Genomic DNA, 26,899 nt, shown 5'->3' with positions numbered 1-26,899 from the left:
GGGATCCTGAGAAAGTTTCAATTGGTTGTGGAGGACCCACTGAAAGAACTACAATATGAGCTTTACCAAGAGGTATGAGAGGAATGATCAAAGACAACCTTGCAAGCTGAAAGTGAATGAGCAGACAGGACATTCCGAATGACTAGTTCCATGGAACAGAGTTGAAAAGGAGAAGATTGATACCAACTGAGATGATAAAAACCCCATATGAACAAGGTAATAGGTGGGATGAAGGAAGAACTCCAATTTGATCAACCATATCACCAAAACAGCTTTGAGCAGGAGTTGATGAGTATTACAGGCCAACTTCCATTTGGAATGAGCAAGAAGAAGACAGTCACCTATAAAAAATGAAAGCTCAACCCTACGATATAAAGATGAAGAGCAAAGGTTTGCACCACCTGATAGAAAATATATCACACAAAAGCCAGCTCAAATGGTAGGGTGCAAGATTAGTACACTACCCCATGACAGAGAAACCAAAGATAAGAACAAGGACTCTCTAATATAGGAGTATGAAGATAACCACTAGAGACGTCTATCTTGGTTATCCCAAGACATGGAGCAAAAGCCCACCTTAGAGTAAGACAGGATTCCTCAGTGAAGCATGGGGTGTGTACATATCAGATGAGACAGGTCAGGTCAATGATTGGCTTCCAGTCACTGGTCTTTTTGAGAACCAGAAATAGTGGTATCTCCCCCCAAAAAAAAACACAAAAAAACGTGTGGATCAGGTTTGACAGCCTGTTTACGTAGAAGTCTTGCACTGTCTTGGATAGATACTTCACAACAAGGGATGTTGAGAAAAACGAAAGGACACAGAAATGCTGAATATTGGAGGAAGGATAAAAAAAGGTGTGTTGAATCTTTCTGACAATATTCTGTGAACCCAAAAACTGGAAATGAAGGCTCTACAGATGAGTGAAAGCTGTCAGACCAGCTCCCACCTTACTTGAACTAACCAGGTAGTCACTAAAACCATTGTTAGCATACTATGTGTCATCAGAAAAAATGATGAACAGTGGCATCACAGGAAGGAGAACAGGTAAGACTGGGGAGGGTTAGAAGATAGAAACTGGTGCCATGCATGGCTCCAATTGGGACAAACAGGCCCCCAGATGAAAAAGGGTGGGAAGTTGTTGAACTGAAGATACCCATAACAGAATACCCCCAGTAAACCCCTCACGGTTCCTGGGAAGAGCCTAAGACAGGAGATAGTTCAAGGAGAGGTATTTCAAAAGAGTCATCAGGGTAAAACAAAGATGGGAATACTGGACATTGATACGATGAGTGAGAGATTCAGGTACCATCCCCCAAACAGGCAAACCAAACCAGATATGGACAGTCTGCCCTCTCTTATCATAGGGGAAGAAGCATTATAATGCCATCAGCAACTGGAAGTAAAATGCTCAGCAAGAACTAATATATCAGGTGATGGAGGAAAATAAATAAGAATGGGAGGCAGAATAATCTAATAAGGAAGAACTCAGGTCATAATAAATAGGAGCAAAACACAAAAAATCACATAACTGAGAAATAAAATCCAAGAAAGTCTATAAGAACTTAACAGAATCCTCAGGTGGAATTTATGAAGGCATAGTGAACTCCTGAGGAAGGCAATTAAAATACTCATCAGCAGGAGACAAAGTTTGTTCCACATAACTCTCAATCTCCCTGCGAATAAATGCCGATAAGTCCCATGAGGGGTCACCCTTACCTGTGGTCTCAATCATAGCATCAGATTAATTATATGTACCAAAAATGGTGGTGTTAACTTAAGTATTCATTTTCGACACCAGACAAACAAGCAAACTATTTTGTGGCAAAACATGAGTAAATCAAATGCTTTCAAAATTAAAGTAGAAAATTGTTAAAATAGAGAAAAGAAATTTAAATTAAATTAAAGTAAACCACTCTGAGAAGTACTGAACATAAAGAAAGACGTTTGAAACTCAACTGCAACGAAATGAAAAGTGATGGTTTGGAAGTGGCACATAGGAGTCATGTGCATTATGAGATAGTAGTGCTCTCCTATTGGTGAAGATAGCACATTGTGATTTACATCGGAGACATGTTGGAATCTTTGATTCCAATTTTGGGGTGCAGAAAACATGCATTATAAAAAAAAATGCAAATAAAAGGCAACACAAAATGGGAAGAGCTAATCTTATAAGTACTGCATCGGAATTTGAAGTTATAGATAATTTCCCTTCTCCAATACTTCACTAATAAATAATAATTATTTAGCTAACAAACCATAATGCAACTCAGTTGTTTACATAGTTAATAATGGAAGGTCTAACTAATGAAACTTCTTCAACAACCATTTATTTGAGCAATAAGCATCAATGCAATGTTAACATCATTTTTCAATTACCATGAGCTAAAATATAACTTTAAAACCAGTTATTTAGCTAATCAGCCATGATGGAACACCAACATCTTTTCTCTCTCTCTCTTTTTTTTTTTTTTAACTAAACACCAAACACTTGGTTTTAGTTCTGACAGTTAGTACAAACACCCCATTGTGTAGCTTTGTGCTTAAAAAATAAAATTTACCCTCCAATTTATCCAGAAGAAATGACTTGCCACTTCCCCACCTTGCATACAGCCCCACAGAAATTGGCATTGAAAGTGAGGGCTCACTCAAGATATCAGCAAGAGCACTACTGTATAAATCGTACCCTAACATGTTCTCACTGTCTTCGTTCGTGTTCAGACGACCTGCAAGAACATAATGTTACATGCTGATGTATTTCTTTACACATCTAGGATAATTCTAATTACTCATAATTTGTATATTACTTAATCCTACGTTTCACAATATTTTAATTATGGATTTGAGAACTAACAAAAAGTACAAGTAAAAAACACTAAGAACATGACACATTTCAGTACGTTAAGTAAGCACTATCAACACTAACAACATGACATTACAATTCATGAAGGTAGAAGAAAAGAAGAGTCCATTATAAAAATAATAATTGTATATTTGTTTTACAAAATAATGACTTGTGTTTTAAAAATTCCACTATAATTCTATGAAGTTACGAGTAAAAGCAAAGAAGAATATTTCATAATATGCTGACAACACTACACATGCCACCAATACATTTCACCTAAAACCAGGGATCATCAGGTCAGATGGGATACAAGAGACAAAGCAGCAATTTAGGTGCTATTTAAATAATTATTTCTCATCAGTAATAACTGTTACAGTTTGAAATAAATTTAGAAAATGAATTATAACTATAATTTTATTTCAATCATTTATGGGCCAGGAAAAGAACTGATAACAAAATATTACTGTTTTTTTTTTGAGAAATTCAAACAATCACAATGTCAACAGCAAAAAACAGCATTTGTAATCCCAAGAACTCTCAAGTGAAAGCAAAAAATAATACATTAAAACAGGCCACTCTATGCTAACAAAGCCTTTCACAGCAATACCAGAACTTATCAGGGCAATTTGGGACATGACAGATATCATAATGGTCCAGGTGATACATATAATACCAATATTCATGAGCTATGACTGTTAGTGTGTGAACTAAATTAAGTAGGTGAATTATAATTGATATCAATTCTATTTAAAAAACATATAAATCTCACACATATTTGTGAAGTCTGGTTAGGTACAAACTGTGAATAAAAATGAAGGTCAAATAACAAAAATATAACAATACTCACGAGCACCAAATATTTGTGAAAGTATACACTTCTGATGACTGGTATCAATGTTGTAGGGTGTTTCACCGCTACGGTTTGGACGATACAGTAGTTGGCTGTTTTTGGGGTTTCGTAGAAGAATCTCCACAATGGCTTTGCTACGAGCTCGCATTGCAATGTGAAGGGCTGTATCTCCTTTCTGTATCAGACACGGGAAATTAAAAATGCCCAAGATAACAGCCAACATGACTAATTTATAAACTTTTAAAATATATCTATTACAAACAACACTCCTTGTATTCCTGTTACTTCCATTTATTCTCTACAAGAAGAAATGATTATTTTCCTAATAGTAGTATTCATATCACATTGTAAAAAAATTTGAAAAGTAAACATTTTCTCAAGAAAAATAATTTTTTTCATGGGGATAAGTATTACACAAGAAAAGTGTTCTGATTGTGCTCTATAACCACGTGCAACTCATTGCATCAATAGAAATCAATGCACAGAGATCAAAATTTTCAGAAATTTTACTGATATAAACTGTAATGTTTTTATATATTAAAAGTAGTACAGTTTATCAAAAAAATAAGTTTTTAAAAACTTCAGTTTCCCAGCAACATATTTAAACATTACATCAATAAAGATATAATCACACTCTTCCGTACAGTCCTAGTGAAAGTTGTGTTCTTGTTGTGAGAACAATATTTTATCTACAGTTGTGTTCTATTATGAAGAAATGGTTGTTGCACATACCAAGTTTACTTCTCTAACTCTCTGAATCTTTAATACCCACAGCATGAAACACTTTTATGAATTTTTGTTTGTGGTGCCATTCAATAAAAGGGGGCACACTGCATTTATTATTTTGATCACGTATATATACATACACACACACACATACTAAGTTCATTACAGTAAGATATATGTATGTGTGTGTGAATATAATAACAATATGCTACAAGCCTTGCACTCTTCTATTTTTTCTCTTCATTATTTTCTAGGTGTTTTGTGACTTCAAACTTTTAAAGACTTCTTTATCTTGTGACGTTCAATAACAAAAACTACTAGAGAAAGAACTGCAGAATTAAAAATACATTTTTCAGTGGAAAATTAACTCTGACAAATTCAAGACTGCTTTTAAAAAATTAGTGTTAGTTGAGATAAATCTCACTCGATCTTGAGTAGAAACTTTTGCCTTTTTATCAACCAACATCTGCACGATTTCAATATTTCTGTTCCTAGTCGCCTTCATCAAAGGGGTGTCACCATCCTGAAATATTTTTTAAAAGATGTTATATTTTTTTAGTAATGGCTTCAAAAATTTAAAATTTGGGCTGAAATCAATAGTTACAAATCCACTGTTATATAATAACTTATGTTTGATTCTTTTGCACATTCAGTTATATATTTAAAGAAATTTTAAATACTGTTAACAGTGCAATTCTCAGCTGACAAATGTTACTTATTGATTCTCTGTTTGTATAAAAACTTCAAAATGCAGGTCAAAGGTTATAATAACACACAAAACAGTCAGTTAAAACATATCCTTGTTATAATATCATATGGTTGAAAGATGTTTTCAGCTATCAAATACCCCAGCTAATTATATTGGTTTATCTTCAGATTTTTAAAACAAAATTGAGAGAGAATCCTCAATAGCCACAGCACTTGAAATTCTTTTGGGGAAGATTTGTTAATTAATCAATGAGATCCCTCCCACAAGCTATACCAGCAATACCATGCACTGGACACTCCTGTACCAAATTTGATTTTATTACTCATCAGGATCTCTACTAGCCTACCCTCAAATTGAAATTCTTTTAAGCATGATTAAAGTAGATTAATTTATGATAACTTAGGAGTGGTGAAATACATGAAACAAATAGGTTTGACCTACTGAGTCTAAAACTATAGATCATAAATCAGTGAAGAGATGACAGAGCTATGAGCTAAACATTTGTAATTTAAAAACCTGTGGCCACTCTATGAGTTGGTATATTATGACTAGAAAAAATAAAGTGGTATTTTTCTAATTACATCATGCCCAATAATGTAAAGAATCCAGTTTGCTGATAACTTCTGTTACTTTTTTTTTTTTTTGCAAATCAAATCTCAATTTTTTTAAAACTTGACATACACAGAAATAAAAAAGCACTGGTATTTTGGAAGATGAAATATAGAAAGTGGTATCCATGGAATACCATCCCAGTAAAAATAATAAAAAAGTAATTAGAATTTACATATATCATCTTATTGAATGAATTACTGATTAATTAATTAAAGTTCTCACCTTAGTAGGGATTTCCAAGTTTGCATTAGCAGCCATAATGATACGGGCAATATCAACATAGCCCTTCTCTACTGCCCAATAAAGTGCTGTCTTCTTATCCTGTTAATGATGAATTATTCAAGAATGGATATATATATATATATATCTTTAACAAAAAACATCTATCAAATACAAGATTTCTTAAAACTTTAAGTCTGTCCAAACCACAAGAATATTTAGATTGAAAAACAGTAATATATACCATACTTCAAAGAATTAATTTTTGTACAAAGCACATATTTATTACTGATTAATAAAGAAACATCTTGAACTTGTAAAACAAAAAGGATTAAAAACATACTCACATGTGAATACCAAATATGATAAAAGTCTAAACTACAAAATGAATTTTCTTACGGTTCCTTGGACATCAGTATCAGCATACTTTTTTAACAGAGCGTCTACCACGGGAAAGTGACCGGCTCGGGTGGCATGGATGAGGTTGGTATCACCATTTCTATCTTGAAGGTTGACGTAAGCACCAGCATTAAGCAGTGCTACAGCTATGTCTATAAACCCTTCTTTGCAAGCTATTGTGAGGGCTGTCCCACCATCCTGTAAGCCAGAACATAGGATTATGTACACCATTAAATAAATAGCCACAGGCAGAAAATGTCACAACCAAAAAAGAAATATTTTATATTATGCAATCACATATCACAAAATCAGAGCCATATTTAATGACAAGTGATATTTTGTTAAAGTTCAACCCAAAAAAATAATAGTCACCTTTATTTGCATGGTAAAGCTGAGTGGCATGGGTATTAAAACTTTAATTAAAACAGAGAACAGGGCTTTGACCTTCTTAAGTCATCTTCAGGTTAATGAAAAAGTTCATGTACAGGGGGCAGCACAAAATGAAAAAAGCTAAAAACTAATGTTTTCAGTCATGTTAGTACTACATGCTTATTTCAATAAATTTTCCCTTGACCAATAACTTACAATCACTGTTACTATGTGTTAAAGCTAAAACAAGTGGGACATATTAAACTGATAACATCAGTACAAACAGAGTTAAACTTAATCACTTCTTATCACTTGAGGATCCATGACAGACTTTAACACATGGTTGTAACAACATATTAAGTACAAATATGATGAATCCACCATACTTTCAATATGGACCTCTACTGGCTTATTGGTCAGTCTAAGGACTTATAAGGCCCAGCATGGCCAGGTGGTTAAGGCACACAACTCGTAATCCGAGGGTTTGAATTCCCACCACACCAAACATGCTCACTCTTTCAGCCGTGGGGGCATTATAATGTGATGGTCAATCTCACTATTCATTGGTAAAAGAGTAGCCCAAGAGTAGGTGGTGATGACTAGCTGCCTTTCTTCTAGTCTTACACTGATAAATTAGGGATGGCTAGCACAAATAGCCCTCGTGGAGCTTTGTGCAAAATTCAAACAAACCAAATCAAACAAAGGACTTATAACACTAAAAATTGTGTTTCTGTAGTAGAGTTGAATAGAACACAGAAAGCTTATTGTGCAGCTTTTGACTCAAAACAAAATAACAAAACTTCCACTATGAAATAAAGTAAAAAGGACTTTTTTAGGAATATAGAAATATGTGTCTTCCATTCCTGGTTAAGTCAAGAGGGTTAAGCACTACCTGACCATATTTATTCTCAAAAGGATCATATCACAGTTAGTCCAAAATGTACAGCTCTACTTTTAAAACACAAATACAAGCAATGAATATCACTTAGAATTAATAACTAAAGCACTTACCATATCCACAGCATTAACATTTGGAGAACAGTTTAATAAAAGGTTCACTACTTCTGAATAGTTTCCTTTAGCAGCTACAATGAGAGGAGTCCAAGAGTACTGATGAAAATAAACAAGTTTCAAATGAAATGTAACTGCCTGTTGTAAAAACACAAGTGTAGAGGCCAACATTTCAAATAACTGAAGATGAAAAAGGAAGACTTAAAATGTCATCCTCTGTACTTGTGTTTCTACAACAAGTATTTACCATCCATTCAACTGAATTTCATCATAAATATTCTACCTAAACAATCTATCCAAGAATAATTTGTTTTTTAGGCATAACCATTTTTAACTTAAGAGTTCTTTAGTGATATGATAAAAAAACATGAATATTAGGTTCTAAGAAACCACAGAAATAAGCAAGTTTGTTTAATCCAAATTAAACAAATGTTATGAGAAGTTTGAGTCTTGTGGTTCATCATAAAATTAAAGAAAAAACATTTAAGCAGTATATTATCCAAGTCTACAAACTAACTGATTTATTCAATGAAAGTGGCCTAAACACAAACTGTCACTTCCTGCCACACATTCACAAAAAAACACTGAAATTTGTATTCAGTCCACAAACACTTCACTAAATATCAAACACTACAGTAGTAAAAACTAAACATTTAAGTTTTATTTAACACTCATAAACAAGAATATTTAAACCAGTCACACTGGTAAGGAATTATTTATGAAAAATATATCAGTAAAAAAAGCAAAAATATATATCTAATAATGACACTCATAGTTGTATTAAAATGTGACAAACAATACAGGAACTGACAGAGCAAACACACCACACTAGATAGAAAACAAAGTAAACTTATGCATCCACAATGATGCGATTATAAAAAAAACCAAAAAAACACTTGGAACAATTATATTTTAAAAAATATTTGTTATAAGGGAACAGAATTACATGAAGTTAAACTAGTAATTAAAATTTTATTCAGTAAAATAGAAGGCATGGTAGTGGCAAATATCAAGTCCACACCAAAATAAAGTTACCACCTGCACATTCACCTGGACAATGGTCATCAATTCTTGCAATATCACAGACACTGAAATACACTTATTGAAATCAATCTCATACCAGTGATGGAGAGAGAGAGAAAAAGAAGAGAAATAAAAGCAATTATAGATAGAGGAATATGATTTAGATGTGCAATATAATGTGATTAAAAAATGCTTGGCACCATATGAAAACTTTCTTGAATTAGAGGTGATTTCTTTTAAAAGTACTTCTGGTGAATTTTCTTTCCCTTTTACATGTGGTTTTTAAGATAATTTTCAATATGTGGATATTTCATCTTACACAGCCTTTACTAATTGTAAAAATTATATCAGTTATACATAAAAACATCTCTGTCTAAAAAACCCTAGATAAAGTGCATCAGGGTTAACTGTACACAACATCCTAATTTAATGAATCATCTCTATATCTTCAATCAAGTTTCATTCAAAGAACCACAGAGGAAGAAACCAACCTTTTTTATACCTTTTTTAACTTAAGAATTACAACGGGATCCAGATATTAAAAAACAATGAATTGGGAAAAAATTATGATGTAACTCGCTGATGTAGCGAGTCCTTCTGGAGTGCAACAGAACAGCTTTATTATACCACAAACAACTAAAATTTCTTTGGCTGGTGTTTTTTAACCAGATGATATCTTTGCTTTTTCCATAGCACCTACTAACTGGTTAATACTTAAATGCTAAGAACCAAAGGTGAATATCATACTAAAACTATAGAAAATGGTATAGAATGTTGAATTTGTTTACATAAAAATAAGCAATTGTGATTTCAAGCCCTGTTTTACTTTTAATATTAATCATCAGAGTAAATTATTACAATTAGTTCAAAATGAAAGGAAATGATTATATAGCACAAAAAGTCAGACAGAATTCACACCACCTGAATTAAGTTATTGTTCCACCTTCTTTATACTCAAGTCATTATACTTTGAGCTCAAACATGGACAAAACACAAGCTGTTGAACTCACCATCCCTGCAGTGTCAGGGTTAGCTCCTGCTTCTAATAACTGTTCCACAATCTCTAAGTAACCTTTCCGACAAGCCCAAACCAGAGGTGTTGTACCATTCTGTATAAAACATCACTAACAATCACTACACAATTCTAAATATTAGAAGCTTGGATGGTCATTAACAGAAGATTTTATAGTTTAGTCAGTTAATAATATAAGGTTTCACAGAGAATGAGTATATTATATTATAACAATACTGGAGCTTTATCTCTTCATTACAGTTCATGTCACTGTGCTCTATCTGACAGTTCTGAATCTTGACAATAGCCCTGCAGTATAATTTACAATGAAGGGAAAAAAAAGGTTGTTTTGTTAAAAGCACACTACTTCTTCCTGTGAGCTTTTCACAAGCCATCTAATGTACAAAAACAATGGTTTCTCAACATCCATTTCAAAAGTACAAACACAGAGAAATACATAATTTTTTGCATCAGGCAACTTGATCAGTATGATTTCATAGAGGATACCATGAATACCAGTTATATTATCCATTTCTTTAGGTGTGTAACAATGCAACAGATATGTCAAGAAATCAACTTGTGTACATATAAGTAATGTTGATTTCCCAAATTGAGACTTGTTCCAATAATATTACTTAATGATGCAGGGGTACTTGGACAGCCTGTGTCACTGACCTTTGTGTCAATGGATTTTCATCCGTTACAAGGTATTGCACTTGGCTTACTATGGGCAGGACTCTTTGCAGGTCTTTCTCTTGATGATCCTGATTCCCCAAGTTGATTCACATCTCTTTGTCTTTCAATGTTGTTAAGCAAAAGAGCTATCCCCATCTTGGAAATTCTAAATGTCTAATATGAAAACAACTCTATAATCTGAGTGTATGGACACAATCCATCAGAAAAAGCTGTATGTGTGTGTGTGTGTGTGTGTGTGTGTGTGTGTTTGGATAAAATTTAAAAACACATGTAGGATTGATGCTAGTTGTCAGGTGGCTTGCTGATATGTTATGCTTCAATATAACATATTCTACTCTCTGTAGAAGACTTTACAGTTTGGCCAGTCATTAATAAAAGGTTTTGCAGTTTGGTCACTCATTCATAGATAGTTTTTATAGTTTGACCAGTCACTGATAGAAGATTGTTACAGTTTGGCCAGTCATTAACAGAAAGTGGCACACTTTAGCCTGTCATTGATGGAAGATTTTTACAGTTTGGTCAGGCATTAATAGAAAGTGTTACGATTTAGCCAGTCATTGATGGAAGATTTTACAGTTTGGTAGGTCATTAATACAAAATGTTACAATTTGGCCTGTCATTGATAGAGGGTTTTAATCTTTTATTTATAAACTCCTTCACTAGAGCTTTTATTCTGAAAAATTACAATCTTAGTTTTACATGACCTTAAGTAGAAGGTTATATATTCACAGGTCAAGGTTTATAAATTAAAATTTAGTTCTTGCCTTATCTCCAGAGTTTACTTTCGCTCCGTGACTTATAAGGTCTCGTACAATCTGTGTGTGACCTCTCCCAGCTGCCCATACGAGGCACGAGATGTGATTCTGATCATAGATGTTTGGCATGGCACAATGGTCCAGCAGAAACCGAGCAATTTCTGTATGTCCTTTGTATGATGCCCACATCAGAGCTGTCCAACCCCCCTACAATCAAATATCAAAATTATATATCCTTCAGTACTTAATACACTACAGTTCTTACTACAAGTTTTTTTTAAAAATAAGACAAAGGTAAAACCTTCTAATAGACAGTGAACCTCAATAACACTAAACATAATAACAATGGCAAAATTTCTCTGACATGTTTGGCAAAACCAGAAAAAAAATAAAAAAACAAAATTGTGCAAAAATTTTGTCTCAAATCGAACCAAGTATAAAAATTCCAATAAAAAAAATTGTTACTCCATGTATTAAGTACTAACCATTAAAACATCCTAAAAAGTGACAAAAACTGTTTTTCAAGAGCTATTTTATTCTTCATAGATGTGTGCCAATTAACATCTTATCCTGGTCAAAAAAACAAAAAAAAAAAACCTTTAATCTGTTGATAACAGTAACAGCTGTGATAGATAAAATGTAGATGTATGTGTACTTAAGCTTTTTATATACCCACACTTAGCTGCTACTCAGTTATAATATACATAACTGAAGTTATCAAATGTTAGTATAAACATTTTGAGAACAAAATGAATAAACATATTAATGAAGCAGAGTAATTACAGATTTAGTTTTATTTTCTACTAAATAAAACTACTGAACTCACAATCAGATATTCTGCAGGAAGAAAATGTACAAAACTAACCATATCTCGATGATGTATGTCAGCACCACATTCAATAAGTTCAGTCACAATATCCATATAGCCTTCCTTTGCAGCATTTAACAAAGGAGTCCAATTATCCTGCAATAAAAATATGTTCATATTTCTACAATCATAACTGCAAAGTTAAATCACTGTTGTTTTTTTTCCAAAATGTGAAAAAATGAAGGAAGAAACACTGTACCATTTTAAATCTTAGACAGCAGTTTGGATATCATGCTATTGTTTTCATAAAAAAAGTTTAAATCATAAACAAGTAACCATTTATAGAAAATTCAATTTAAAGTTTAGACTTACAAGACTAACCACTGTGTCTGTCATATCTCAGCCAGTTTGAAGGGTCTAATCAAAACCTTGTTACAAAATTTAGAAAATGAATTATGGCTTATGCAAGGTTTTAGTTTTCACTCATAATTTCATAGAAATACACATAACATTGGCATGTCTCTCATTGGCTGTTAGTATTTATAAGCCTCGTACAGTCAGTCCATCTGAATAATTTCCACCTATACCTTCAACATGCACATTCTCATGGTTCAATGAGTGGAAACTCATCAATGAAAATACAGTGGGAACAGGAAGAAAGAGTCAGCTTTTTTGTTTTTTGTATTTTGTTAACCCTAATTCTGAACAGTATACTTTATAGCGTACTTTTCATGTAGACAAAACTTAAACCATTTTAATTTGAACAGATGTTTTCCTTTCATAAACTTACACCTTGTGAGAATGTTTTTCTGTTGAAGAAACTTTTAGACAAAAATGGTACTTACATAGTCTTCTGCATTAATATCAGCTCCTTGTCTCAGGAGTTCTTGTACAACACACATCTGACCAGTTTGACAGGCAAGCATCAGAAGTGTCTGGCCTATCTATAGACAAGTTTAAATTATTCTTAAGCAGTGCATGACACAATGTGAGGTTAAATATACACAATTATTTCAATGAAAAGTAACCATATATTTCTAATTCATCACTCTTCTGGTAATGCTCTTTGTCTAATATCAAGTGCTGATCTGGTTCTTTAAGTTCATTCAATACTTGCTTCCCCAGCCTTAGAGTTCTAATTATATTACTACTGACATAATGCTAGAATACCTTAATACTGATTGATGTAACATTACAGGATACAGCAAACAATTGATATACCACTAAAGCATCCTGCTACTGATTGATGTAACACTACAGTATCCTGCTATTGATTAATATACCACTAAAGCATCCTGCTACTGGTTGATGTAACACTAAAGTATCTTGCTCCTGTTTTGAAAATATTCATTTTGAAAATTTCATTTAACATGATTTTACAAAATTAAAGTCTCACAAACTTCACAGCTAGAGTTATCACACTAAACCTCTAGGGGCTCTTGACCTGTAGCCAAGGAATAAATATTGCAATTCCATCCAAAGTAACTGACATCTGTACAGTGCCCATGCCTACAGTATGTATCACAATAACAGTAAAATGGACAGTGACTGTTAAAGATCTAAAACAACAGTAATCTAAATTAAAGTAGCATCACTTGGGATAGGGTCCTCATTCACAGTGGCATATTTGAGGTTGTGTGGGCCCAGGAACTAATAATTTTTGTGAACCCTACATCCAATGTAATTTCACATTGAATAAAATTATCATTGGGTTCCCATTAAGACCACAGGCCCTGTAACTAAGTCTCTTCTATCTGCTTACCTATAAACACCACTGCCTAATGTCATGGGGTGGGCTCTGAGCAAAGAAAGTTTTAAATGCCACAGTTTACAGAATACTTACATTGCATCATCAATTTACTGTAAGTAACTGATTGCATAAACCATTTTCTATCTGGTTAAGCTTTGGTTAGCTTCCTTTAAGCCAGAAACTCATCAGCATCCTAAAACTGTTCATACAACACTGACTTGCTTGTGAAATCTTACACTATTAAGTAAAGCATCTGTAAGATATCATTGTCTATAACATATATTAAGGGTCCAATGTAACTAAAGCTTCTTTCTCAAACTTTAAAGGGTTAAAAAACTATTTTTAATCATCATATCTAAATCTGTAATTGTACATTAATTTGTTATAAAGTTGTCTTATCATATTAAGATTTAAGGGGAATTTGCAACATGAGAAATCATTTTGTTTGGGCTAACCAAAAAAATTATAGTCTTAGAAAATATTATATAAATATCTACAATGATCACAGTTTCAATTTTAAGTATTGTGGACTTGTTTACTTCCAACTTTTTTAGAAGGTATTAAAATGGAAAACTTCTAAAACATAATAATAATCAAGATAATTTATGATATCATATCTATAGCATATCAACACAAGTAAGGACATATACGTATCTTTATTAATAAAAAGCAAACATTTACACCAATTTATTTTACAATATTCTCCCTTTAAAATACAGCAAAAACATGCACAGTATTAAAACATAAACAAGAAGTTTTTACTATTTGAGTATCAGTTACATTTATACAGGTAGGCAAGTAAGCAACTGCCTTGGGTTGTCATATCAAGAAAAGTTTAACTTTACTTTCATTTTTAGTAGGACTATCTTGTGCTACTTTTAATCAACCTAGAAACTACATTAATAAAAACAAACACCAATTTTCCAGGTAAGATGTATAATTCTGTAAAAAAATATCTCTTTTTTAAATAAAAATTGTTGTATCAGATAAGCATACACTATTTACTGATACATGTATCATTCATGTACATGTGTGTATTCACCAGTTTTAAAGACAAAAACACTGCTATCTACTTTACCAGTAAAAAAAAAAAGACAAATATAGAGTATAGTACATAATTCTTACTGTAAACCGACTGATACGTTTTACAGTATTTAACTGTGGTTCAAGATCACTGTTGAACTAGAAATTATAGTAATCTACTTTGATAAATACTATGAACAAATATAGACCTGTTGAAGTAAATGGTAACTGGAAGTTGTAACATTTTGTTTGTGTAATGCTTCACACACACATTGATTAATGACAACAATGCCGGGAATTTACGTGGGATAAACTTTTAAAATCTCTCCTGGGACAACAAAAGACCTAAAGCTGTCCTTGGGCAGGATACTTACTTCATCTCTTTCATCTGGATTACATCTTTTGGATTCCAAAAAGCTGTGCAAAACAGCAACATTTCCTTCTGTTACAAGTGATGAAAGTGCTGTAAAGCTGGCATTAGTCATTCTTGGCTAAAATATTAAAAGAAAAAAAATTATTTTATTGCATATCTCAGTTACAAAAAACAAGTTTTCCAGTTGTAGGTTAATTGATAAGGTATATGAAACTTGTAAAAAGATAACATATTTTCAACCTTGATATACATCTAATTGTTGTATAAATTATAGAGCCTAAAAGATTTGTTACAGAACAAAACAAAAACATTATTTCCTATAAAACTGGTGGTTATTTCTGTGTCATGACACCTACTTCTTTAACGTATTCAGAACAGTAACATAACCATGATCACTTGAAAACCAAAAATCACTTCTTTTTTTCTAATTTACTCACTATTCAGCAGGTTTATTAAATAAAACGTAATATTTTTATAAGCTTTTTATTACAGCTCTTATGCAGAAAACTGTTTAAACATAACACAGATTCATCTTTGTTTCATTCTTTGATTTTCTAACAAGAAAATGGTTACCAGTTAAATGTTTTCTCTCTCTGTGTTGAGAGCTGAGTTAAACATGTGAGAAAAGTTAAAGGGCCTTGCTTTGCTAAAATATCAACAGTGATTCAAAACTAGAAATCACTCCTGGTATACAAAAAACAGTCATATGTTTGAATTACACACCCAAATTAAAGTTTTATATGTGATCACAAATATATTCTAATAATAGCATGTTTTAATTTTTTTCTTTACTTCAGGTTACTCCTTGGATGTCAGTTTAATAAATGGAAAATAAAATATCTCTAGAAACACTTTGTAAGTGGCCTAAGACATATATTTTTAAAAATATATATTATTATATGATGTGGTTAAATTACTTACATCCAAGTAATGTTGCTTTTGTTGTTTTTCCCTTGACTTTCATGTGAAGGTATATACCTCTGTGTGTATTTTTGTGGGTGGTTTTTGGAACATTAGCAGGTGATATCAAAGTGTTAAGTTTTTTTTTTTGTGTGTGTTACTTCACACTTTCTAAAACTTCATGAAAAACTTTTACCAAAAATGTTCAGGTTTATTTTATACTAATTAATATTTTTATACAGGTAAAACTACCATGCAATAAAAAATAACATGAACAATGAAGATGGATGTGATAATAAAAAAGTAACTACATCTTGTTGTACCTTCAGCATGTAACAATAAAAGGTACGTCTGCATAAACAAGTGGAATAACTTTTCATTCTTCACAATTATATTTTACCACAGGTTTCTTTGTGCAACTTATTTTTATATAAACTGGTCAATTCTATGGCATAACCTTAAAAGTTATGTAGTGAAAGTTAGAGAATAAGTAATAAATAAAAATCTGTCTGCAAGGTTGGCTTCACTTCAGGTTTAGTGGTACATAGATGGTACTTACTAGTAGTACTCGTACATCCCATAGAAATATCGTTGGTATGATGTTACTGTTGGTATTTAAAATACTACTTACAATAGGTGTACAAATTTGTATCCTTCAATTTTGAATAGAGAACATTTAAACAAGTACAAGTAAATTAAAACTTACTTGAACATCCCAAATCTTTCTGCTCATACGTGTAAAATTGCATCAACTGCAGTACTGTTAGTGGTAAGCAAACCACCGCTGTTTTTTACAATGAGTGATCCTACGGTCCAGGCTGGATAGCGCTAGCAGATTTAACACAACTATGTTTAACTTCTACACGCTGATTACTTAGTAGTACCAACCTAGGCCTAAGAACAGCAGAATATAGGGTGCTTTACGTAAAAATGGATTAATTGGAGACATATACCTGATAATTTAATAACAATAAAAAGAACATTTCTTTCTCATGTTATTAATAATACTCTGATCACGCATTCGCTCCATCCTTATTTTTTTATTTTAAACTCCATACTCACTCCTGAAGTTACTCGCACTTAATAACAGAGACTAAATCATTCTATGAACTTCCATTGTGAAAGTGTAAACAAAACATAAGTGCTAAGATCTCTAAATTCAGCTTTCTTTTTTACTTATACGTCCTTGACCTAGTTGCGAGTTTTAGGGTCAACTTTTAAGGTTATTAAATTAATATTTTTTTTACATTTTTTAAAAATATATTAAGTCATTTTGATTAACAAACAATAGGTACTAAACAAAGAAAAAAATAAAACATTGTAATTTGAAGAAGATTCCACGCAGCACCTTAATTCTTTTTTTCTTTGTTTAGTAACTACTGTTTGTTAATCAAAATGATTTAATATATTTTTTAAAAATGTAAAAAAAAATATTAATTTAATAACCTCAAAAGTTGACCCTATAAAGCTACACAATGGATTATTTGTGTTGCATCTATTAAATATTAAAACTAGGTTTTTGATACACTTAATTTTCTTATTTACGGCAAATGGAAATTGCAGAACGATACTAAAGGATTGATTTGGATTATCGCGCAGTACTAAACAAAGCTTATTTGTGCATTATTTTCTTCTCTATCTTTTTTAATTGATAGAGTAAAAGAAACTCACTGTCAGCTCTTGAGCCTCTCTAAACGAACAGTTAGATTTGATTTTCGCTAGTATAATGCACCCACAGCAACAAAGTGCGATTTGTGTGTGTATATAGCAACAGGATGCGAACCAAGGACCCTCTATCTGCAGGCAAACATTCTAAATATTGTGCCACATTTGGCCCAGGAATGTTTTAAAATAAGATTTGTTAGGTCATTTTTAAAATAACATCATTGTAATTGGTAATTAGATCCGGCATGGCCAGGTGGATTAAGGTGTTTGACTCCTAATCCGAGTGTCGCGGATTCGAATCCCCGTCGCACCAAGCATGCTCGCCCTTTCAGCCGTGGGGGCGTTATAATGTTACGGTCAATTTCACTATTTAATGGTACAACAGTAGCCCAAAATGTGGCAGTGGGTGGTGATGACTAACTGCCTTCCCTCTAATCTTACACTGCTAAATTAGGGACGGCTAGCGCAGATAGCTCTCAAGTAGCTTTGCCCAAAATTCAAAATAAACAAAAAATTAGTAATTAGGCTCTTTCGAACAAAAAGGTAAATTATAAATATACAACAAATTCAAGTGAATGAAAAGATATATATCACAAAAGATCTTTAAAATAAAAAATATTTCAATAACAATTGACAATAAGGCACATTTGGTATCACGAGCCCTCCGAAAGTGAAGGTAAAAGATGAACGACAGCATCCTACACTCTCGTGAAAATGTTGTTTTAATTGAAAATTGCGTAGAATTAATTGAAAATGAAATTCTAAAAATGCTGTATTATATCAATTGCGATATTTAGTTTAAAGCTAGATTTCCTACAGTACCGAGTATATAACAACTTAGTGTGAACTTATATATGAAACCCAAGCGATATGTTTGCGAACTTAAAACACTGAAAACCGGATTTCGATACCCCTGGTGGGTAGAACACAGGTAGTCCTTTGTGTGGCTTTGTGTTTAATTGGAAACAACAACCTAAACTCGAATAAGTTTCATATGTATAAATACAAAGGCATTAGAATATTACATTTTCCTGGTTTGTTTTTATCTTTCTCTTCTTTATTAATTTATTCAAAAAAGTTTCGTGACTTCAAAAGTCTCTTTACAATATATTTTAAAATAAATATATATATGTTTTGATTTGTTCAAAACTTGAGGTGGAGAGTTAAACGCCCTATCAAAAAAAGAAAAAAAGATTTGAGTTTACCTCATTTCCTTGGCAGCATTGGTAAGTTGAGAAAATAGCTGCTACACTACTGTTAAGTGCCAGGATAAAAATTTATGACTTCCTGCGTGTAGTAATTCTAATCCACCACATCACATCGTGAATTAAGCTGATATATATATATATATGAGTATCCACATGATAAGAATGCGATTTTGTCAATTTATACTAAAATGTTGGATAACCGACCAAGTTTGAAATGTTTTGTACTTATCTCTTTGGAGTTTTGCGGTATTCCAAAATTGAATCTAAAGCTATCAATCCCCTACTAATAACATGAGACGGTGTACGCTCTCTTCTTTTTAACTGCTAAGGTAGTAAAAACTCACTAACCAGTATAGATTGGATGTTCATCTCTCTTTTTTTGTAATAGCATTATATTGTTACGTATTATAATTTATTTTGGAGGAGTCTCCGATTTATTATGTTACGTATTACTATTTCAAATAACCGGAAATTTGAATTTAGTAGTTAACTAAATATTGCTGTGTATTAAATTTAAGTTGTTTACCAACAAGATTAATACATACAATTTTCTTTTTTTAATACTAATCCATTTTAATACAGAAAAAAGAAAAACAATTAATAATAACTGTTACTACTAATAGTTATTAGAAATGATAGTTTGCATACAAGAGTTTATAAACTTGCAAACAATACTAAGTCTTATATGTAGTCTAGAACAGAATATTGAGTGATGATCCAGGTCTGCGACGAACAAATTAATTTTGAGTTGATATTGTCACATCTTGTTTAAATTAGATGGTTAGGCTGGCCTAACGCCGCTTCCAAGTTTACTTCTTACCGAGGAAGATACTTAATGTCTTCGAAGAAATAATAACTTCCGAAATTAATTCACTAAAGTTAAACGATTTGTAATGTTCGAAATCTATAAACATTTGTGGTCAATTTTTGTAATTTTCCGATTAATAGGCGTTAATCACAATTATAGCTTTCTAGGCCTATATCACACTGACTGTAACTGAAGAACAATAATCTCTTGTCTCTCGGTGCATGGGTTTTTAATATATCATTCACACGAGACTGTAGAGCATTCATCAAAGTTCGTTTGCAGCACTACTGTCAATCATTAGTATTACATACATACCTAATACGTTGCTGATTGACTTGGCATGGCCAGATGGAAAAGGCACTCGACTCGTAATCTGAAAGTTCGAATCTCCGTCACACCAAACATGCTCGCCCTTTCAGCCGTGGGGACGTTACAACGTAATGGTCAATCCCACTATTCATTAGTAAAAGAGTAGCCCAAGAGTTGGCGGTGGGTGGTGATGACTAACTATCTTTCCTCTAGTCTTACACTGCTAAATTAGGGACGGCTAGCACAGATAGCCCTTGAGTAGCTTTGCGCGAAATTCAAAACAAACCAAACCAAACAAATTATATATATAATGGAGATAAATATTGAAAAATTAAATAGTTGTTAGTAAAAAATGTATGCATGTATACAAAGGAAAGTGGCACAGACTTACAAAGCTATAAACCTGGTTTCGACACCTATGATGGATAGAGTACAGATAATCCATTGTGTAACTTTATGCTTAACTTCAAACAAACAAACCAAAACCTTTGGGCCAAGGACGAGTGAAAGGAGAGAGGGGACACGGTTGCAAAGAGTCTGATGTTGTGGTCGTAATAGTTAAAATGTTTAACTGTGGGTTTCTCTGGATAACATTTTCGGATGCTACAGATGTGTCCACATCAAGATTGTAGAATTGCCAGAAGGCACGGCTTTGATGCCTGAAATTGGAGCTAAATTCCAACACTTTAAATACCGAAAATATGTATGTGTATATATATATATATATACACATAAAGTTATTCAACTTAGGCCCGAAACTAAATGTCTTTCATAACCAGACACTCAGAGTACAAGAGAACACTCCAGATATTTGCGAACTCCTGTACCCACAAACAAGGCTCAGCTTGCCCAGGTAATTATAGCACTCGACTCATAATCTGAGATAGCGCAGGAAACCTATTTTGTAAATTTGAGCTAAAATAAACATTAAAATGATTGAACAGTCCACCAGAGATCCATCACCTTAAATTAAAGCTGAGTTCAATGTTTCAAAACTAACCATAAAAAAATGAATTATTTAATTGATACCCGGAACAAAACGTGTCTTTCATAACTAAATTTTCGTAGTGTCATATGACACAATCCGTTTGTAATCCTACAGAATGCCCGACACAAAACACTATCACTCTCCCACAGGAGCTGGCATCAGATACCTTGCGATTATTCTGGGTTCAAGACTCAATGTCAGTATGTTAACATTGTAATATGTTTATCACACGCTATGTTGTTATTAAGACACGCAAATATGGCATTGATACACTAACTTAAAACGAAGTTCACTTTTTCGAATTATTTGTGTTGGCAGAACAGGAGATGTACAAAGTATTATGTAATTAGGCCCGTGCGCAGAATATTCGAAAGTAGGTCTCTAATTTGTGAGGTTAGTGTTTTTTTGTTTTGTAAGTTTACGGCTTAAATTAAGAGGAGTTGAGTTACATGTTTCACTTCGCTACTGAATATACACTTTCATTTTCATCTTAATGCAAGTCGTCTCAAATAATTAGTTATAAAAATATTTTCTTTATTTAAAATGGACCGAAACATTGAAATTAGCTTTCGAGATCTTTATCCTTTTGGTGACGTCACACATATGCCAAAATTTGGCAGGCCTCCCGCGCTGTAATATCTAGCACTACACCACTGGTTCACACGACTTGTTTATTCTGTGTATAGGTTCCCAGAGTAAAGACAATTAATGCAATAAATTAAGCACTTGGATGTTTAAGTGAACAACTGTTCGATTGTGTAAGTGAAGTTGGGTCCAAGAGCAGGAGCACGTCCCGCGGTGACGTAACGGCACTTGCTGCATTGCGAATGCGCACAGTAACACATACCACACTGACGATCAGTAATATCTTCCGGTGTTTTCACTCATGTACGAACCAGTAAACCTTTGGTTTTTTTTGTTATTTTCGTGGTTAGTTTGTTTTCAAATGTATTTTTCACAGTTTCATCAGTTTGAAGTGCCCAAAAATTGTTCTTAATCATGTTTGAAACATGAATTTTTTGCAAATGAGATATAAAAATTAAAAGGGCTTGATTTTTAACATTTTCCTTTATCTCTCTCTCTCGCTTTTGTCTCTTGTTGTAGTGAACTATTACGGTTTATCCTTGCAACATCTCAGCGAACTAAATCGATTATATCTAGAGTATAGCCATTATTCACAGAAAAACTGTGAATTATCTTATCAACTCTCCAGGTAAAACCTGATCCAGAATTATGAAAGTGGCGGAAACAATAAAACTGTGATTCGGTAATGGCATTTTTAGTGGTATGACATGGTCATTAGGATCATAACAGATTGGGCCCGGGATGGACAGCTATTTGGGGCACTTGACTCGCAATCAGAGGGTCGCTGATTTGAAACATCGCCCCACCAAATATGCTTTTTCACCTGTAGGGGCGTTATAATGTTTCAGTCAATCCTACTATTTGTTGGTAAAAGAGTATCCGAAGAGAGAGCGGTGGATGGTGACAACTAACTATCTTCCCTCTAGTTTTACATTGCTAAATTAGGAACGGCTAGCGCAGATAATTTTCGTGTAGCTTTGCGCGAAATTCAAAACAAACAAATAATAATATACTATTTTTTAAAAAAATGTATCCTCTGTAATTAATGTTAAGTGATGTCGATGAAGTGTGTTGGGTGATTTGGTAGTTTGTTTGTGATTAATCGCAACCTACGCAATGGGATATCTATATCTATACTGTTCTAATGAAGGGTATTAAAATACGGTTTGTAGCATTATAAGTCTTCAGACTTACTGCTGTGCCATTGGGGAGAAGCCTTGGTGGTTAAAACATAAGTTTCGTTTATTAATTATCACAGTCAAAAGATTAAAATAAATACGTCTGTCGGCTGAAGGAAATAAATGAAGTCTGTTATTTTCTGTAACTTTTTGTACATCTTCCTCTCTACGTATGTACATATTTATATACATTCGAAAATGGTTTTTACTTCATGTATGTACACATACATTTATTATAATTATTACCACTGTTAATTTTTGTATTTATTATTACTATTTTTTATATTTCATTTCACTTCTAGACACCAGAGCAGTACCTATCTTATTTCGAATAGCAGAGAAGTGACATTGTAGCTATACAACAATACGCAGAATCCTGTTTGCTTGTTATTATTATTGATATTAAAAGAAAAACAACTTTAAATATAATTGAAACTCCAATATTTAATTATATACATGTATATTAATATTATCAAAATTTTAAAATAATATTGATTTACTCTTGGTTTAGGTAATACGTCTTTTAGATTTGTTGAATAATGCTCATTTCGAAGGTTTTATGTTTGATAGCTCTTTGGCTGCCAATTTTGATTTCACATATTTTAGTCGCCATCTTCCAGTCCCGACAAGTCTCTAGATTTCTGTACAAATAACAGTTTTTGTGTTGGCCCCATTTTTGTTTACCGCTACTTAAAAAAGAAGCAGAATGCTCAAGTGATTGTGGTGGATATTATCACACCTTTTTGTGATCAACGTAGCTTAAAAAATACAGATTCATACAAGTGTGAACTGTAAAGGCATAGCTTTTACCCAGCATTAGGCTTACATATCAACTGAATGTTCAATGTGAAGAGAAGTTGTAGCCGATAAAAAGAACAAACAACAAATTTCAAAGTGCTATAGTACAGTATTATATTGTTACTTACATGCAAACTATCACATGTTGAAGAGGCAGTGTAATCTAGACTGCAGAACAACATATATATATATCCTTTTCTGTTATTGGTCTAGATAGAATAGTCAACTGACATCCAATAAAAACGTATAACAGCAGATTTTTAAGCTGAGATTGGGAATACTCCAATAAGTAATTTCAGAACAGTTTATTTCCTATTTTTCCTGCAGGTCTGAGAAAAAATATCATTCAAAAGTTGCCGTTCTTTTTAGTGTAACAGCTACTCTTTTTGTTTGGATTGCGTGAAATTTTATACAGACGTAGTGTAAACGGTATGTTAAACGTGTACCAAAGTTTCATAAAACTTGAAGTTTGGGACTATGTTTTTGTTTTAAGTTTTCAGAAAGTCTGTACAATTTTGTGCGTAGAAGAAAAAGGCGAAAAAAAAGTAGACGAATGTGGCATCGAATATTTCAGTTCTGGCTGCATGGATTTTTTCTTCTTTTTTAAGCTTTAAATTTCACAGAAAAACCATAGAGGGAGTATTAATTTACAGATAGCTGATAACTGCAATTCATTGGCTATTGTAACTAACACACTGTGTGCTGCGCTTCACAAGTTTTGTTATTGGCCGTGTGTCTCGATTAAAAAGTATAAAATCACCAGAGGAAGGGTGTCCAGGCCCGAAACGTTGTGGACATTAAAACATATATTTGTCACTTACTGTTTTTTTTTTTTTTGTGGTATTGCCTTTCCTTCCAATGCTACAGGAGTATTTCTACGGATTTATAAGGTTAGAAACGGGTTTTCAATAGTTGTGATGAGGCAGAGCACTGATAGCTCTTTATGTAGCTTTGTGCATAAGTAAAAATAACTAAACAAAAAACATATTCAACTGGGACCACTGTTTGAAGAAACGTATTTTTTATTCCGGTTTGATAAGCTATTCTTTATCAATGGATATAATTATGTGAATTAATAATCCATCTTGAACTTCTTTGTACCTTCTACACAACATAAAACAAGTTTCTCTACCACGACTCCTACATTAAATTCTAAAAACGCAATTTAGTTTCTATGAAAATTTAAAACATTCAGTAAATAGGTGTTAATTTCCAGTTAGATTTATTTATGTTTATTTAAAACAACTTAATAAAGTTTAGGGACATGTTTTGTATACTAAGTTATAAATTAAATCTCTCAAAAAATTACTGCCTGATACAAATAACCACACTTTTGTGTAGACAACGTGATGCAGACGATGATCTATTGATGAAAAATTAGGATAAGATTATTTATACTACATGTATTTCAGTGATGTCAGCAAAATACGCAGCACATCATTACTGAGATATCTACAAGCCTATGGCTAATATGTCAATTAAAAGAAAAAAATAATATTATCGCAAGCTATATTGTTCCTCTTATGTAACCAAGGGAGACTAAATATATCTGTTACAAAAAACAAAATTATTTCTTTTAAAAATGAAATTGGTTTCCCTTTCAAGTGACTCAGCGGTAAGGCTGAAATCTTAAACGCTAAAAATCGGGTTTCGATACAGGCGATTGGCGCAGCTTAGATTGCCTGTTTATGTAGCTTTGCGCTTAACAACTTAACAAAATACTCAAAAAAGCATATTTATTGGTTGGAAAGAAAAATCTTTGAATATACTGCTTTTGTATTAGCAAAATTTTGTTTTAGAAAGATTCATGAGAAATAAGTGCATATTTATCACTTATCTCATTGACTGTATTCGAAGAGGACTAATATAGAAACAACTTGAGATCAGTGGTTTCTTAAACATAACAGGCCCGGCAAGGCCAGGTGGTTAAGACACTCGGCTCGTAATCCAAGGATTGCGGGTTCGAATCCCAATCACACCGAATATGCTCGCCCTTTAAGCCAGGGAGCGATATAATGTTACGGTCAATCCCACTATTTGTTGGTAAAAGAGTAGCCCAAGAGTTGGCGGTGGATGGTGATGACTAGCTGCCTTCCTTCTAGTCTTACACTGCTAAATTAGGGACGGCTAGCGCAGATAGCCCTCGTGTAGCTTTGTGCGAAATTCAAAATAAACCAAACCTAAACCTAATTAATGTTTTTCATTTTATTTCACAGATGCACTGCACAATATTGTACTTTATCGAGCTAATTTTTCATAATAAAGTCACCATATACACGTGGTGAAATGTTAAATATGGGGTCTTGATATTGACGTTGATATTTTACTTTTATTTACATGACACTGCTGGTCTAGTTAACAATTTTTAACTAAGAAAAACAACATTATAATCAACTTACAATGAAATTTAAAATACTATTGTACTGCACCAGTACACTCAACTGTATCAAAACATATCCGTATGACGGATTGTGATAAGTTGTATAGATAAAGACAATAATATATGGTTGAGGAGGCGCGAGACATGCACTATTATAACTCTCAGCAGCTATTGTTCCATTACAAATAATGCTTCTGAACAAACGGAAACTTCCTTTGCTTATATACAATATGAAGGTAATTAAGATTTATACAATCTTTCTGAGAATTTACATATAGATAGTTCAAGGTCATTACAAAGATTTCGATGGGGGGGGGATAACACACAAGAATGTTTTAAATCGTCACTGCTGTATCACGTATAATGTTTATAACGATAAGTCATAACCTAGAAATAAATTATTTCCAAAACTTACAATCATAGGTTAGTTTGTTCAGCTACATTCTGTCATTGGTTTGACCATTTTTAAACGAAAAATAGAGTAATTATTACATGGAGTATATCTTAAACTAATAGATGACAAAAATATTACCATGCTAGAACGACGAACAGCATACAAACTCATTCGACGAAACATTATTGATTTATAAACAACTCTATAATTTTAAGCGAACGTCTTCAATATTGTGCATTCAATGGGGGGAAGAAACCATGCAGCTTAACGTTCCCGACTGATGCCACTTTGCACGGGATCAGTTGTACTGACAACAATTAATGGCATCCGTCGTACGATCTCACCCCTCCCGGTACTCATTCCCCTATTCTCTTAAACAAGAAACCTTCTTGATATACATATAACCGTTCACCATTTACATTCAATAGTCAGTAAACAATAACCGAGGGTTAAAGTCGGATCTCTGGTTTGTAAAGACATAACCAGAGTGGTACATACTTTATAAGAC

At 32.9% G+C, this 26,899-nt stretch overlaps 1 protein-coding gene across 1 annotated transcript in view; it reads right to left on the bottom strand.

Moving 5' to 3' along the window:
* Arms (Ankyrin repeat-rich membrane spanning) overlaps positions 1-17,367 on the bottom strand; it is a 46,436-nt gene extending 29,069 nt beyond the window's left edge. The window contains exons 1-12 of the mRNA XM_076480532.1: positions 16,785-17,367; positions 15,180-15,296; positions 12,878-12,976; positions 12,090-12,188; positions 11,234-11,431; positions 9,772-9,870; positions 7,739-7,837; positions 6,359-6,556; positions 5,963-6,061; positions 4,844-4,942; positions 3,691-3,868; positions 2,560-2,724 (exon numbers count right to left, since the gene is read on the bottom strand). Coding sequence (XP_076336647.1) covers positions 2,560-2,724; positions 3,691-3,868; positions 4,844-4,942; positions 5,963-6,061; positions 6,359-6,556; positions 7,739-7,837; positions 9,772-9,870; positions 11,234-11,431; positions 12,090-12,188; positions 12,878-12,976; positions 15,180-15,296; positions 16,785-16,811 — 1,477 coding nt within the window. The 5' untranslated portion in view covers positions 16,812-17,367. The remainder of the gene's footprint in view (positions 1-2,559; positions 2,725-3,690; positions 3,869-4,843; positions 4,943-5,962; positions 6,062-6,358; positions 6,557-7,738; positions 7,838-9,771; positions 9,871-11,233; positions 11,432-12,089; positions 12,189-12,877; positions 12,977-15,179; positions 15,297-16,784) is intronic.
* Positions 17,368-26,899: the final 9,532 nt, after the last annotated feature.

Source organism: Tachypleus tridentatus, chromosome 13 (assembly GCF_004210375.1).
Source record: "Tachypleus tridentatus isolate NWPU-2018 chromosome 13, ASM421037v1, whole genome shotgun sequence".
NCBI lineage: Eukaryota > Metazoa > Arthropoda > Merostomata > Xiphosura > Limulidae > Tachypleus > Tachypleus tridentatus.
This window is presented reverse-complemented; position numbering and strand designations above follow the sequence as displayed.